This window comes from Apaloderma vittatum, unplaced genomic scaffold (assembly GCF_000703405.1).
Source record: "Apaloderma vittatum isolate BGI_N311 unplaced genomic scaffold, ASM70340v1 scaffold39387, whole genome shotgun sequence".
Lineage (NCBI taxonomy): Eukaryota > Metazoa > Chordata > Aves > Trogoniformes > Trogonidae > Apaloderma > Apaloderma vittatum.
Genome location: NW_009728585.1, coordinates 1 through 16647, shown reverse-complemented (window position 1 = coordinate 16647; position 16647 = coordinate 1). Strand labels below are relative to the sequence as shown.

Here is a 16647-nt window from a genome sequence, read left to right as displayed (position 1 = left end):
AGCTCACGGGGGAGGTGGCTGTCAGCCAGATCCCACTGCCCGAGCTGGCCAGGAGCAGATCTCTGAGGAAGAGCCCAAGGAGAAAAGGTAGGGCCACCAGAGGCTGCAGCCACAACACCGGGGTCAGCAGCTGCAGCTGGACCTGCTCCTCATGAAGGGACTGAAGGTTGTGACTGTGCTTTTTTTTTTCTGGGACATGAAAGTTTTTGGTTTGAAAAATTATTACTGCATTCAAATTGTTTACACTTTCCATTAGCTTCCACTAAGCTCTGCAAATGCCCCAAGATCTCCTTGGTATTTCACACCACCCGGCAGTATCTGCTGCAGTCACTCACGGTTCTCATTCGGATCCAGTTTTCCATTAACAGGGGCACCGCGCAATCCCAGCGCTTTGTGTATGAACTATCTGCGGGTGCACGCACACACGCTAGAAAAATGGGCTTACAATAGATGTATGGACACATACGAATGTAAATCTTCATTTTTAAAAGCCGTGGATTAGGAACAGGCGAGAAGTTTTAAACTGGTACAGACACTGCCCTCTTGTGGCTGAATACGCGAAATACAGGCAAACCTCCTGCTGCAGCTGCTCGGCAGAGCTCGGCTCTGCTGATAAACATTGACGTTATTGCTGTAAAAAAGTCGAATGAGATGTTCTGAGCACCCTTCCCATACTGATTCGCTGGAGGGCTCGGCTTTAGGTTTTAAAAAAGTCAATTATCTTACTGCAAATGAAAAACTCAGTTTAAAAAAAGAAACTAACCCTTTACACTTCAGAAGTAATACATTTCCCCAAAAAAATTTTTACAAGCGGTTAAGTATTTGCAGTAAGATTTTTAGAATATTTAAATTGACAGCATTCCTTTTACAGCCCCAGGTAGGAGTTTTTCTTCATCATTATTAATAATTATTATAACAATACTCAGGAAATTAAAAAAAAATTAACCTAGAAATACTGGGTAGTATGGTTTTAGCTAGAGAACGCACGTGAACTTGGTGTGCAGCACTTCTTAATGGGAGCGATGGAAGCAGCACTGAAGCTGCAGCTGCATCCCGGGAGGAGCTGCTCATCTAGGATCAGTAAGGCAGAGTATTAAGCACTGAAAAATAAATTTTTCACAAAATAGTTAGCTACAGCAGCTTTTCACTGTTTTTTTTCATTATAATATAAAGTATTAATTGGCAAGACACGGGTAATAGACATGATACAATATAGCAATTCCCAAGTCTCCTAGAAATGCTGAAAGACTACCAAAAAAAAAAAAATAAAAATCCTTGTGCAAGTGTACAGAACAAGCTAGTTCAGCACTGCCGTTATTATTGTTCCTAACATTCTCAAATTTCCACATCCCCCACAAGAAATAAATAGAGCCGTAGGGATAATATTTTTAATTAATATTAACACAGAAAGAGCACATGGTACATTCCTTTCCAGCAGCAGCTAATTCTGGTCAACTGAGGGGGGAGGGGGTGTTGGAAATTAAGGCTAGTTGAGGGCAACCTGATAAAATGGCTTGTTTCCCTAACTCACTCTTGGAGACAACATTTGTAAATTTAAGAGACTATTTGTGCACAAACCATGGGATGTTTATTTAGCAAAACATCAAGAACAGAGGAAAACATGCTTTGTTACAGTAGTAAAAAATACACAACGCTTTCAAGCTGCTTTTTTACACCAGCTCAGCTCTGAAACCATAAAATTCTGATCTGCAGCATGTTGTACCTTCATATTGTATTAAACGGGCTATCGCTAGGGAGTGTGGTGACAGAGTTCATCTCTTCGGTGGAGTACAAAGTGCACAAGTAAAATAAGTGCATTGAAATGAATAATTTATGAGCAATTCCTGTTACACATAAAAAGTTCTTGCTTAAAATGGAACTCTCACAGGCCATTTAGTGAAACACAGTACTACCGCTCCAAGAGCACAGGCTCTGTATCCCAGACATGAGAAAGATCTTTACTAAACACACGACTTTTTGTATTTTTCCCTCCAGTTATCTCCCACAGCAAAAGACAGGTGTTCCAGTGTAGTTTACTGGAGATCTGGGGTTTGTTTGCTGTTTGGGGTTGGGGGGTTTTTGTTTGTTTGTTTTAGCAATGTGTAAGGCATCACCTTTAACTAGTATCTTTTTTTTACCCTCTATGTTCAAAATAGAACAAAGTAGGGGCTGAGTGTCATATAAGGGTGCAGTTTTTCTCCCCAATTAGCAAAGTTTCATGTTTTTACAGACTCTCAGGAACCCTGGTTTTTATGTGTTTTCCCACTCACAGGATAAGGCCATTGTTAGCAATACTTAAGAACCAAACCATGATGCAATCATCTAAGTGCTATTAATATATGGACACATTCACCATATTAAAAAATAAAAAATAATAATAATTAAAAAAGACAGCACTTTGGGAACTTCCCAAATGAATTAAACAAATCGAGGTTTGGTGCTTAGTCACTGGAATCTTTGGGCATTATAGTTAACAACAGTAGATGCTTTAAAACATGAGCTGTTTCTTCAAAACAGCTTATTCAATTCCCCAACAATATATGCTGAAGGCTAAGACCAGTTTCTTACTCTTGTACATATTTTACAACTTTCCTTTCACAGTGAAATCACTTTTTGGTCTGTATACTCCTGAGAAAGGAAATAAAGTTTAGGGTTAGTTTCCATAATGCTTCATTTACTTTGCCAGATTATGTCCAGTTCAATGCAGTACATCATAAAGCAATACTTTGTTAATTAACAGACTCAATACACTTAATGCTATAGAAGACATCTCTGCCCTCTTATCTGATAAGCAATAAACTAACCATGTAATCATACACTGTTTGCAAAATGATGTAGTTTTGCAATTATATCAAGTAGTACAAAATCCAGGCTGTAACGTACAGCCCAAGTGTCAAAACACGGTATTTGTCCCCAAGTGCACAATAATGCATTTAAACTCCCAGTTTTTGCTGAATATTCTCTATGTGTACCACAGCAGGCGTTCACACTTCTTTTCCATTTCCAGTTTGAAGGCCAGAAGATAGAGGCAAGAAGCCAAGTAGTTAATTTACACTCAGCTATCTAATTTGCTTCTTCTAATAGAATATGCATCCTGAAAAAAAAACAAACGGGGTTCTTGGATATTTGAAGTTCAGGAGGAAAAAAAAAAAGTGGCTATTTTCACGCAAGTTCCCTCATGCAGGAAACTTAAATATGATTGCAAGGCCAAGGGTACTCTCTGGCCAGAGTTGTCCTCCGAGTTCAGCCAGGAAGAGGTAAGGTCACTGTAACTTTAGATAGTATGTAATAAAGTGGGAGGGAGGGAAGGGAGAAAGGTAACACAAATGTAAGAACAGATAAAATTTAACACATTGGAACACGAGAAAATACATCTAGGGAGGGGGAAGAGGAAGAACCCAGACATTCAAATTGGTCTCATTCCACATGGGATTGTGCTTCATTTTGTAAAGCCTGTACGTTTGCTCCTTATTTAGAAGGAGACACCATTTGCAACCACTCTCAGGCTGAGTTGCTGAGTTGTGGTGGGGCTAGGGGAGTGAGGGCATCAAATGTTGTAGAGAGAGCTGAGAGGCTGTTGAATTATTACTGGGGAATTTTTGTTGTTTTTTTCTTTTTGGACGCCCCCTCTTGCCTTTGCTTTGCAAACAACTCCTTTTAAAATCTTCAGTTGAGGTACCTGGAGGCTTCCAATTCCAGAGGCCAGCCTTCCTCTTCAATATGCAGCCAAGGGTGGGTTAGCATACCTTCTGCTCAGACAGCTCAGTGCTGCCTAGTCCATTGTAATAAATTCAAGCTGCCAAGCCAAGACCTATAGCTACTCTTTTTAGCTTATGTTACCTGTGAGATGCTTCTGTGGCATCTTTGTGGACACATCTGAGCCACTGCAGGTGCTGTCCCAGAGCACGATGGTATGTAGCCAAGGGACAATAACCCATCCCTTGACAGATGGTTATAGAACCCATCACCTAAAGCCTCACTGCAATTTCTTCAGGAGAGAAAGAGTTCAAGAGCAGGTAGCAGTACTGAAACTAAAGAGAGCTTTGTTAAGAAGGAGTACAGACTAGATTAAGACAAGGGACTGTGGGAGCCAGGAGACTGTTAGAGGCAATAGCAACAGTGACACTTTTAATACCTTCCTTGCTCTTGAGAGTGCAAAACTAGGGGACACTTCATGCAGCGGCCAATGGAACAGCTCAACTCCCTCAGCACCTCTTGCTTTAGACAGATCTGTCCTTCAAGCACAGTGTTCAAAACTCTCTTTAGTACAGCTCTGTGGTAGTGTGCCCCAAAGAAAGATCTTTGGGTTTTCCAAGAACAAAGTAACCACAGTTTCTACAATAGGGGATCAGTCTCTGTTGTCTTTAAAACAGTGGCTTTTTCAAAGTGGCTTTTCATCTGTTGTATTTTGTTACGGCTCCTTCTATTGACTTGATCCCAAAAGAAAGTTTTCCATATAAAACATCTTAAGAGTTGAAAATGTAAAGCTCATATATATGCAATTTGTACAACCAGATTTTACTGTGTGTATATATATATATATATATAGTTGCATGTTTGCTAGTTGGTATAGACAGAAGTAGCTAAAAAGCAACTAAAACAACAGTATTTCATTGCAAACAGGAACCATTAGACTTCAAAGTATAATATTTTACATCAACACAGGTTGCGTAGCTTTTCAAGTTTTTCATTAAGTACTTGGTATACGGTAAAACTCTGACCTACTTCTATTTATAAAGTTGTCTTTCCAGGTGGAGATTTTTAATATTCCTTAGTAATCCTGAAACGAAGAGTTAGATGTGTAACATATTCCCAGGTAGTAGCTTAACGTACTGTAGAAAAGTCAGGTTTGTTCTACCAAGGACTAGAATCCACTTCAGTAACATTCCCTGAGGCAATCCGCTATTTTATTGTTTTGTCCTCACATCATTTGTATATAGTTGCTGTTCTGTTCCAGACTGCTTTGTTTCTTTAAAAATAGACACTTCAAAAACAACATCTGTTAATTTTCATTGCTAATTTTATATTTCAGCAATTATGCTTCCCCTTAATACCCTCTTATCCTCCTCTTTTCCCCTCCAAAAATTGCAAATTAACAGATAGCAAATCTGTGTGTTTGATTTTCACAAGATAAGAATTCAGATCTTTAAATGAACATTAATTTTTGAAGACGCAAATGTGTGAACTGAAAAGAATCTGTAGTAGACAGATAACAGAACATACTGAATATACTATGAACAGTCTAAAATTTATCTTACTAATACTGAAGTTATTCTCTCTTCAAGAAAGAGAATCTATAGTGGAAAAAGATCAAGGGTGGGGGCGAAAGGTAGAGAAACACAAGAGAATCATCATCCTTGGTCCACAGAAACGCGCTGAGCAAGAACAATGTGCATCTTTACATTCTCAGTGGACTAAGGAGACTTCTCCAGATATAATTCCTCCTTTAACATTTCAAAAAAGCCTGTGTAAAAATCAATGCACTTCAAGGTTTAGTTTTAGTAACTTCACTTAGACTTTGTTTATAAAACAAACACACACAAGCACACTTCCTAGAGTGCAAAATGCTTAAATACTTCAGTTACAGAACTCCACAGGTAGTTTTTGGAACGATAATCCTTTTGCTCTCATAGTCGATTTTTTTGTCATCGCATCCATTGCCAGCAACGGTTGCATTAAAATTAGCCAAAAAAATGCAGCAAATGCAACAGTCAATAACTCTACACTGCTTCTCCAGATTTCCAGAGGCCATTGTTCATTTGTATAAACTCATTGTTGGACTTTGATACATGCACATGTAAGCATCACAAAGTAGTCTTCGTGCACAACCTTGAATTTTTCTGGAATCCAGTGAGTGCAATTCTTCTAGAGACATCTTCAGGTATTCAGCAACTTCTGGACATGGGGTAACTTGTGGAATGTTAAAGCCATTCTGACCTCCTTTTAACCATAAGGAAAGAAAGAAAAATAGATTAGGATAGATCTACATAACATTTGCTCTCTTCACTTTATTTTGTACTTTAATTATGCCAACATCACCAGTTCTTGAAAATGCCTTCTAATAAAAAAAAAAAACACAAAGACCAAACAACAAAAAACCTCACAGCAAAAAAAGAACAACACAACACCCCTAATTTGCCACTCTGGATTACTGCAGGGTGAACTTACATGGAAAGTGTATTGTTGAAGAAAAACTGCAAGTAGTGTCAGAGTATCTTGTAGTGTTTACCATCAAACAAACATACCCACAAACACCTCACCAGCACAAGAATTTTTGTTTTTCATTAACACTAAAAACTTCTGTATGACTTTGGGAGAGTGACCTGAATACGTACTCTAACTCAAATGCTACTGAATTTGCTATTAGCATGGCAGCTGGCAACTCACTTGCAAGACTAAGGTAGAGTTTGCCCTAGACCATTTTCCATGTAAAAATGAGCAAATTCTAATGAGTATGGATATTCAGGACACTATTCCTCAGCAAAGATTTTTATCTCGTAGCACCAGCTGAAGAGAAATAGTTGTGACACAAAACCCCCTAATGTCAGCAGGAGATACACCCAGTGAGTATCTCGTGATTTACATTCCTGAAATAAAGTGGTTTTTACAGACTTCAGTTGTACACATTTCAAGCACCCTGAAACAAATCTTGATCGCCTTCTGGTTGTTAGAAGAAAGATACTTTAGTACTGCAGCAGTTTCATGTTCAACAGGAGGCAAGATTCTTCTCTTCCTGCTAAATCACACGCTAACAGAGGGGTCCAATAATTCTTCATGCAGAGAACTGTTACTATGAGTTTGACACTTGCATTTATTCTTGTTTTCTCAGGCACCAGAACTGAACTGTGTCCTTATTTAAACACTATTTAATGCAGCAGTATCTATGAGAACACTTGTTTTACCTGTACTATTACAGGGTAAGTTTTTGTCCAATAACTAAACAGGGGGCCGGTTAGCTCAGTTGAGCGTGGCGCTAACAACGCTAAGGTCGCGGGTTCGATTCCCATTCGGTCCCCATGCGTTGTCTGATCTAGTCGAGAGGTGGCGTCCCTGGCAGCAGGGAGGCTGGATTAAAATGATCTATAAGGTCCCTTCCAGCCTAGGCCATTCTATGACTCTAAAGAGCTTCAAAGGAAAGGCACAGATGTACTGGGTCAAGATTAGTGTACCAGCATCAAGTACATCAAATGAAACAATATTAATATCCTCCAAATAAGACACTGAAATTTAAAATAGTAATACACATAAAAAATTTGAGAGAGTATTAGTAAGGATAAATAAAAGATCTACCATCCCGATCTGCCATGCTGTCAAAGAAAACCCAGGCGGAGTCATCTCTCCCATATTTAACGAAAGCTACGTAGTGGCTGGTTTCTATGCAGAGAACAGCAAACAATTCCATCTTCTGGTACGGGATGCAGCCATGTCGCCAATCCCAGTCTGGCAGATCTTTGGGTAGTGACAACGGATTGAATTTATGATTCTGTCTCTTGGGATGAAGATGAACCTGCAATTGAAGTGATATTTCAGAAGAGAAAACATACCCCATAATCTTATTTGTTTCAGTGGCAAAGCTAAAAAGAACATTACTGCGCTACTGAAGACCAATGGCATTACAGAAGAAACTGCAGTAACAGTAGCAGACTAAACGTTTCTTCTGTTTTTCCCCAAGAGTGTAGTTCAATATTGCCCAGAAATTCAAATCTAAAGTTAGAAGGGAGCTCAGATGTAACAATTTGCTACTATGCTTAGACTTGTAAACAAGCCATGCCTGACAGCTTCATGCAAGTTACCAAGTAACTTTCAAAATTAAGCCGTTCTATGTCACGAATTTATCAATTCAAGAAAGGCAGAATATATGTAAAATTAGGATTTAAAGCAGGAGACAGGAAACAGACTCCAAGCTGCCTACGATTGCTACTTCTCCATTGCATGCAGTCCTGGATTTGGCAGTTGCCATGTTTTTAGTAAGAAACTACTGATGCGTTAACACAGTGCAGGGTCAAGCGCCGTTCCCTTTTTGCCACCAGCGGCTCCGCTTTACTCGGTGGGCACGGTTACACCGGGGCTGCTGAGAAGGCCTCACTACGCCCTCACGCCTTCCTTTTGATTATCACAGCATACGCCTCTGGGGTTAAATCCCTGTAGAACAACAAAGCCAACAACTTACCTGCGTATTGCATGTTTTGCAGAACTGCTTGATTTTCCCAGCAGAAATATCAGTATCTTCATAACACTCTCTGCACTCATACATAGCGAGTCCTCCACATATACGGCACTGCCTGGGAGCTGCGTTTTTAACAAAGACGTTAGTCTCCAGTTGGGGAAGGCTTTCTTTTGCTTTTTAAGACAAGGGTCTATGGAAAGGAGGGAGGATTACTGCTTCAAACGGAGACAAACACTACATGAAACTAGCTAAAACCAGATTGCCAGTCAAAGCAGAAATGTACCACTGTATTTAATTTCTTCCCTTTGCCATAATGCAGAATAAGAGAACAAAAACACTTAGAGGGGTAAGTTGCAAAACATGAGATAATCAAAATTAAGTTCTATCAACTGTATAAACAAGTAAAAACAGATTTTTAAAGCAAGTTAGTTCTCCCTCATGTCTTTCAACACCAGAAAAAACAAAACAACCAATAAACGGCAGAAGCTGGTGGCCAAGACTGAAAGAAAAGGCCATGACAGTTTCAGAGATTATTCTTCTAGTAAATTTTAGCAGTTTCATAAATTCTTATGTGAAATTTAAAACAGAGTGCTTTTCCTTAGGTAACGCAAGGAAAAATTCAGTGGATGACAAATGTCACAAGAAGAGTGCTTAGATTTATAGGTGAAAAATGTACTGTAACTGCATGCTGCAGTTTTACACTCTGACCTCAGGTTCCCTCCTTCTACTTTGATTAAACTAATGACAAAAAGTTTAGAAACAAGAAGCACACACCAATGAACACTAAAGAAATGTAGTTAACATTGTAAATACCTGTTAATCAATCTCCGTGCTACACTGAGCTTTTAAGATTTCCTGCCTGCCATATTAATAAATTGTTTTGCTGCTAATCAATTTTAAGAACACCGTCTTGAAATACAAAGTTTAGTTGTACAGATACTGAAGGACTAAATGAACAATCAAGTTATATTCTATACATTCTTCTGAATTACAGCTTTTGACATGAGAAAAAACAAGTATTCTAGTCAGTAAACTTTCCTTTCTCCTCAGTCTAAGCATCTCACACCACCTTGTTAAAAATTTAATAAAAAAAAGCGAAGCCACAAACACCAGAAGTACCAGGAATATATACTTTCACTCTGTAAGTCACTCTGAACAACTCTCTTTCATTACATAACACAATGTCATATACTTACTGTCTTCAAGTAAGTCTGTTATATTTAATTCCAAGGATGGAAAAATTTTATTGAACATTTTGAAGTCTTTTCCAAACCGAGGCATTTGGATAATCAGGCAAGAGGGTGCCTAGGTAAAATGCCAGAATATAATGTGATGAGCTTGAGACAGATAATTACCTAAATTTAGACACACACTTCTAATGCTGTAAGTGTATTCATGTTTTTTAAACTTGCAGCCCACTGACTTCAAAAAGCAAAATAAAATTAAGTTTTTGAGTGAAACTACAACTGAAAAAAAAAAAACCAACAAGAAAGCAGCATCTAAATCATCATCAAATGCTGTAAGTCCCACTCATGATCAAGTACGATATTAAATAGACTGGGCTACATTCCCCCATCTTGGGGGCGAGAGATAAGAAGAAAAATCTTCCCTTTGTAAAAGGCTTTTTAAAAACAAAGATATTTCAAAATATTAGTCCTTAAAACAATTTACTGGCAGTAACTAAGAAGTTTTCTTTTAGTAATTCTTTACCTAAATTACTTTGGTCTGTTCAGCCAAAGGATACGTGTCTACATTTTTGAAATGCAAGCAACATGTATCACTGACCTAGCACTCCGCTTTCCAACATGTCTGCATTTTGTTTTCACACCGAATCCTACTTTTGTCCCATTTCTAGGTATCATTATTTTAACAAAGCAATAGCTGTCACCAACCTCTGCAAACTTCAAGTTGCTGTTGATGAATGACCACTCGAGTAACTGCTGAATTGTTGGGACTCCAACTTTCTCATTTTTGTCCATAAAAATCTGATAGAAGTAACAGTCTTGTACTTTCTGACCTGCTGATCTAAAAACAGATTAAAAAAACCCCTGACTCTGAAGCTCTACTGTAACGGTTGATTGTATTTTATTAGGAAAATAACACATACCAGAAAAGAGTCTACACAACATTCTCTTTCTGCATTGAAATATATTGTCCTTAAAAAAAACCCCAAACCAAACCCACAAAAACCAAATACACCCCACAGCAACAAAGTGTCTTAGATGAAAGGCAATCAAGTATTGTGTGGACTGATTTAAGAAAGGCAAACCACTGAAGTATTTTCACTAGCCTTCAAGAAGAAATGCAAATCAGCTTCCACAGCTTAACACTGATTCAGCAATCTCTGCAGCTTCTCCCAGAAACAAGTGGCCGTAAGCTGCAGGGCACGTTCAGCGGTCAGGCCGGGCCCTCTTAGAGCAGCCCTTCTCCATCCAGCCAACTAACGGGAAACTGGTAACGCTCTGGAGGAGACAGCACGAGCACAGCGGGTCTTTGTGCAGGTCTCGAGAAACTATGTTCACAAGCTTTTGCAACAAAAGACCAGTGGGGTGAAATACACCAACCAAAAAAGGTAGGAAATAGTGTCAAACTTGGCAATGTAACTTGACTATATGGGAACTTAATAGAAATATGAATCACAAGTTAAAGGTGCGCTAAGAGTCATCTCAATTTGAAAGGCAGCAGACACTCCTCATCAGCCTCTACAAATAGATACATTCAACAAAGAAAAAAGATTCACCTTATTTTCAGTAGTGGCTCAACTCTTAGAATATGGTGAAATAAAATATTCAAAAATTCTTCTGGATCTGGGGGGAGGGGGAAAAAAAGTCTTGTTAATATGCAAAACCAGAGACATTATTCAAGACCAATTTTAAATCAAAGTTTTCAAAATTGTAACAGGAAAGAAGTAAAGGTTCAGCTTCACAGCTTTATTAACACAATAACATCATGACAATCTATGAACATTTTCATGGCACAAACGTCTATTTACTCTTTTGGTGTCAAATGGCCCTAATAAAAGGCAGAGGCTCGACAGGGTAACAAAGCTTTCCAGTAAAGATCAAAAAGATGTTCTGTATTTCGGAGGAATCACTTGGCACCACACAACTTTTCCAGGAGAAATAAAAGCTTTCAAAAGAAAACAAAGAAACTGCAGTGAAGCCGTGAGGAACAGTGACAGTAACACATCAAAACCACACAGTAGTACAAAGTTCATCTAAACCAGAGACTGAGTTCTCTAATCAAGAATGAAGCCAACGCTTGCTTCCCAGAGGTCTTATTCTCCCCCTGAAAATAAAGAAGGAGCATTTTCAGGTGTATTTCTCTTCCTGCCACTAACTGCAGTAAATACTGGTTTTCAGCATGTAGCACTTAGAAAGAAGGTAGTGTTCTCCCAAATAAAATCAAAACAGCTACGTAATACAATGCTAATTAAACATTATAGGCAGCAGAAGATTAAAAAGTTAGGAATTGATTTTTCTAATATAATTGACACAACTTGTTTCTTAAAATACTACATAACCATTATGGCAATGAAATGTGGAAAGATTACTCCTTAGGGACTAAAGCGACACTTTGAAAGAGAACAAAGATCCCAGCCTTATCACAGTCTTCATTTCTGAAGATCTCCCCTAACTGCTGAAGTTACAGGGGCACGGAAAGGCAACGGGGAAAAAAAAAAAAATCCAGTCAGTGAAAGACTTGTTAGGGCAGGAACCATTCAGCTAGGGCTCCTTACAGACCCAAGGAAGCAAAAAATACCTTCTTCCTCCCTATGGTCAATCAAATTACTGGTTAAGATGTTATTGCTACAGAGAAATACTTGTGTGTCCTGTTGTGGTATATTTATATAGCAAAGTATTTCAGTTCCTTCATATTATGATTCTTACAAATCTCAAAGAAAGGAAAACCTCCCCAGTTACCTTTTTCCTCTGAAGTGAATCCTGATGCAGCCTCAACTTTTTCAAGTATTTTCCTCAGTTTCATTATTTTTGTAGCACATACATATCCATATCTAAGATAAATGGGTTTAATAAGCTATTAGCTAGTTTGTGGTCAAGAGAAGCAGAAAAATACACCTATTAAATGCTGAAATACAGACTCTCAGATCTTTCTTCAACTGTGTACAGTATTCCTTCAAAACTATGTGCTGACTCCTCACATTCAATCTTGGTTCCAGTTTTCTTTAATGTAGCATAAATTTAGTGCAGTGCTTGATGTTCTTCCATAACTTTTAAGAACTCTTTTTAAACATTATCTTACCAGGATAACTGTTTTCTGATTTGTCAGTCAATTGCTTTTGTTTTCACTCTAATTTGCACTGCTTAATATGTCACATTCTGAAAATGATGTAACAACAGCATTGTGGGAGTTGCAACAAAAAAAAAAAAATTCAATATTTGACTAAAAGGTACAGAACTGCATCGCTGACCTAAGAAGCTGAAGTTCTGACCATTCAATCTTTTCCTCTAAAACTTTACAAAAAGCACAAAGAAGGTTTTAAGCATGGAAGAAAGGCAGGAGAAGCAAGACTCTCAATCTTTTCAGCCACTTGGGATTCCAGCTACTTGGCGTGTATCCCACTAGCATTACCACAGAAACCTGGAATACACCAGACAAAGTACACACACCCTTAACAAGAACGAGTGATCAGAAGCCATCAGTTTATTCCAGGAATCAAAAGAAAAAAAATTATGATAAATTGCTCAGTGACAGTCCACAGAATTTCAGAATTACAATTGTATAATTTGCATATTAAAAAAAACTTAGCAGACATTTCATGCAGATTTTTGTCACATTTCCTTTATTCATTGTGCCTAAGAAATTGCAAAGCTTAAGTTCTTTTTATTAAAAGCATTTTGACCACTTGCAGACCACATGTAAAGATTGATGAAGCTTCTAAAGCCCCACCAAATCTATAAAATTATGAAACTCTACACACTTGTCAAGAACAGCAGCATTAAACACATGTAAATACGAATGCTGTGAACAAAAAATTGTATCAGTGGATTTGTATTCATACCTGTACAAATTCTACAATAGCTTTATGTTGATCACATTTCCAAATAGAGACTAGTGAAAATATTTTATCATCAAACAAGCAGTAACTATTTCCAGTTAGTACTGATGAAATTTACCTCGAAGAACAAGTAAAAATATTAAAAAAAAAAAAATTTTGAACAGACTGGCCGCAGCAGCTAGCCAGACTTTCAGGTTTGCAACAGGAATGCTTATGCAGCAAGATCTAATATAAAATTTGAATTAGACCAGAGACCAGTTCATGCGTTTACTTACATTCTCAGAGGATTCACAATCTCTGTCCGCAACAGCTCTTGAGTCTCACTATAATATTCTACGTCATTCTTTTCTTTAGGTCTGAGTAACACAGTGTCCAAAACAGAGCTAAAAGAAAATAGGCTACAAAGGAAAAAAGAAGACTGTTTTGATTCTGGAAGACACAACCTTTCAGATGCCTGAGCAACATAAGACAAACCAAGCAAAGCCACACAAAGAATTAAAGAACTAAAACTCAAAAACAGAGGACGATAAAGCTGTACTAAACAGTAAAAGCCCACTCTAAACCAGTATCCTTTCTGCAAAAAAAGTACAAAACCAGTTGCCGAGGCAGATTTCTGTGATTTAGTTAAAAGAGGTTATTTCCCTCCCTCCTCCCCCAGCCTGCGTGCTCTTTCATCCTTCAACTATTTACAGACGAGGCTCACTCAGTCAAAAAGAGTACAGATACAGAAGGGCCAGTACAGGTGGTCACGATTAGCACTTTGTGTTATGCAGCGAATGCTGCAGAACTTGTTCAGACTGGAAGAGCACAGTAAGATGTCAAAAACTGTCATGCACAACTTTGTGAGCTGCACAGTAATACAGATCGACAGTCATTACTACAACAATCACGGGTTCTGCATCTCTAGGATGGGATGGCACTATACAAATTGTGAACTTACCAGAATAAGGTGGAGTCTAGGTAACAGGAGTTGTAATGACCTTGGATACCTTTCTTCTTTCCAATCATTGTCTCTAAACCTTCTTTTTCCATTTTTGGAGGAGTGTTTTCTTCTACCACTTCGCTTAAGTAACCTCCGAAGGCTGAAATTTTTTTTTTCAAAAGACGCTTTAAAGCCTCGAATTTTATCCCCCTTGAGATTTTCCTATTAATGTTTTACAGCTAAGTTGCTGCCTTAGAGTAAGCATTTCTCCTCTGGACTAGAGTAGCATTTTATTATAGCTGAAACTCACTGTCTTCCAGAGAGTGAACAAGGCCTTACATTCCACTGACAATGTACATTACAGCACTTCAGGAAGCCTGCAGCACTGAATTAATTTTATCCAGTAGGAACGAAGTTCTCATTATAAATGCCCTGTTCACAATATTTTACAACTATCAGACACTTATTTCTTTACTGTTGTCCCAGGCAACACAACATGACCCGAGAAATCCAAAATATCTGTTGGGTTTTATTAAAAAAAAAAAAAAAAAAAAGTTTTTCACTACCAACTTCGAGAATAAAAATACATGTTTTTCTATGTTAATATTTAGAAAATAAAAATAATAATTTAACATTATAGACTGTATTTCTGGTAATACAATCACATATTGCTGGAGTTGCAAATACCATTTTCAAAAACATTCCTTTACAACTTCTAAAGTAAAAAATGTACAGCATAACAAAAAAATCCCTTAATTTAACAAAATTTCTTTATATATATGAACATGAGCATGAAACAAATAACCCATAGAAGGGTTATGTTCTGTACAGACTGACCTTTTGTTCATTAATCTCATTTAAGTAATGCTTGTACAGAATTGCAAGTGTTCAATGCAAAGAACACATTGCAGGAATAACTGAAACCAAAACCCAGGTCAGTTCCCAGCTGATAAGTAAGAAGCAGGAGCTCAGTACCTAGAGAGTTGCAGCGTTCAATCTGGTTGGAAACGGGCTGTAGCGAGGCAAACCTGGAATCTGGCCTGCAGCTTTTGAGTTTAACAAAAAGAGCTTTCTTTGGAGCACAAGTGAAGTATCGAGTTCCTTTAAATGTTCCATCTGTACAACCTGCACATTCATCTTCCTGAAAATTCAAGTGAGAATTTGCTATTTTTCTTATTTCTAGACTTCTGCAGTAAGACATTTGATAAAGTATCTACCCACAAGTCATTGTTCAGGTGCCCTCAAGCTTGATATACAACATTCCTGAATTTTAGTACACAAAGCTTCAGCTGCGGTGTGTGGAAATTAAGAGCTGTGCTTTCTTAATGCTTAAACTTTCACTCCATCAGAAGCAGTTTGGGTGAGGTGGGAGACGAAAGCGAGAATTAAATGCAGTCAATGTTAGGAACTTAAGCTAGCTAGTCACTCCAGATTCCTTTTATTGTTAGAAAGAGCACACGTGCCCTACCTAGCACCTTTTAAAATTCAGTTAAAATCATAGAGCACTGGGGAGGGTGAATACTTTCAGGGTGACTGTGGCCTGCACAAGAAAAATACCTGCTTCAGAATGCATAAAACCTACATCAAGGAAAGACAACACAAAGCAATCATTATTTATCTTTGATAAAATGATTTAAGGTATACTGTAGGCTTACTAGTAATTGCCAGCTTTTAATGCAGAAACACCTGACAGGCAAGTTCAGGACCCCAGGTTAACACAAGGCATCCCAAGATGCAATCTCAGAACACTGAGGGCAAACTAGAGCTTGTGTTTCACCCAAAAAGCCCATAAACATTGGGATTTTTTGTGACAGCTGGAATTCCAGTCGCATTCTCACCCACTGTGCTAAGACTTGCATTGTTTTACTAACTGTACGCTGCTTCATCTGAATTTTTATTGAATATTATCCCAAAAGAGGAATGCCAAAAACAAAGAAACACTTGATATTCAATAATAACTCTTAGAGCCAAGGCATTTTATGTAAATCTGCATTTCAAAGAACCTTTAAATATCATCATCTTTTTCTCACAGAATCATAGAATGTTTTGGGTTGGAAGGGACCTTAAAGATCATCTCTTCCAAGCCTCTTCTCATGGTCAGGTTGCCCCAAGCCCCATCCAATCTGTCCATGAACACTTCCAGGGAGTGGGCATCTCCAGTCATTTTTTTTTTAATTTATTTACTTTTATTTATTTTGTAATTTTCAATTAAAATCTCCATAACATAAGCAAAGTGCAGTCCTTTAAAGTAAGTGGCCAGTTGTACACATTCAGTTACCCATGGTGACACAAAGACACCTCAAAGCCTATTAAGAGGGGAAGGCCTGGGGCAGCCACAAAAGACAGAGCTGATTGAAGAATTTAGTTATGTTACAAGGAGATCACAAGGCAACCTGTTCGGGCAAATTTCTCCATACTGTGTGCTTTTTGCAAAGTATACAGACATCAACTCTCTCAGAAACAAATCTAGTAACATGCAATATTAATATTAGACAATCAAATATTAAATTAATAAAAATTAAAAATCTAAAAATAAAT

General features: G+C 38.0%; 1 protein-coding gene across 1 annotated transcript; it reads right to left on the bottom strand.

The window, feature by feature from the left end:
• Positions 1–5755: 5755 nt before the first annotated feature.
• Positions 5756–15250, bottom strand: LOC104277480 (ubiquitin carboxyl-terminal hydrolase CYLD; the record flags this gene model as incomplete). Its single annotated transcript, XM_009874119.1, has 10 exons — positions 5756–5940; positions 7291–7507; positions 8171–8289; positions 9364–9472; positions 10060–10192; positions 10908–10974; positions 12091–12182; positions 13463–13585; positions 14128–14269; positions 15085–15250. Coding segments are annotated over 10 exons (1353 nt in total), but the record flags the coding sequence as incomplete, so codon positions are not given.
• Between the last annotated feature and the right edge of the window lie 1397 nt (positions 15251–16647).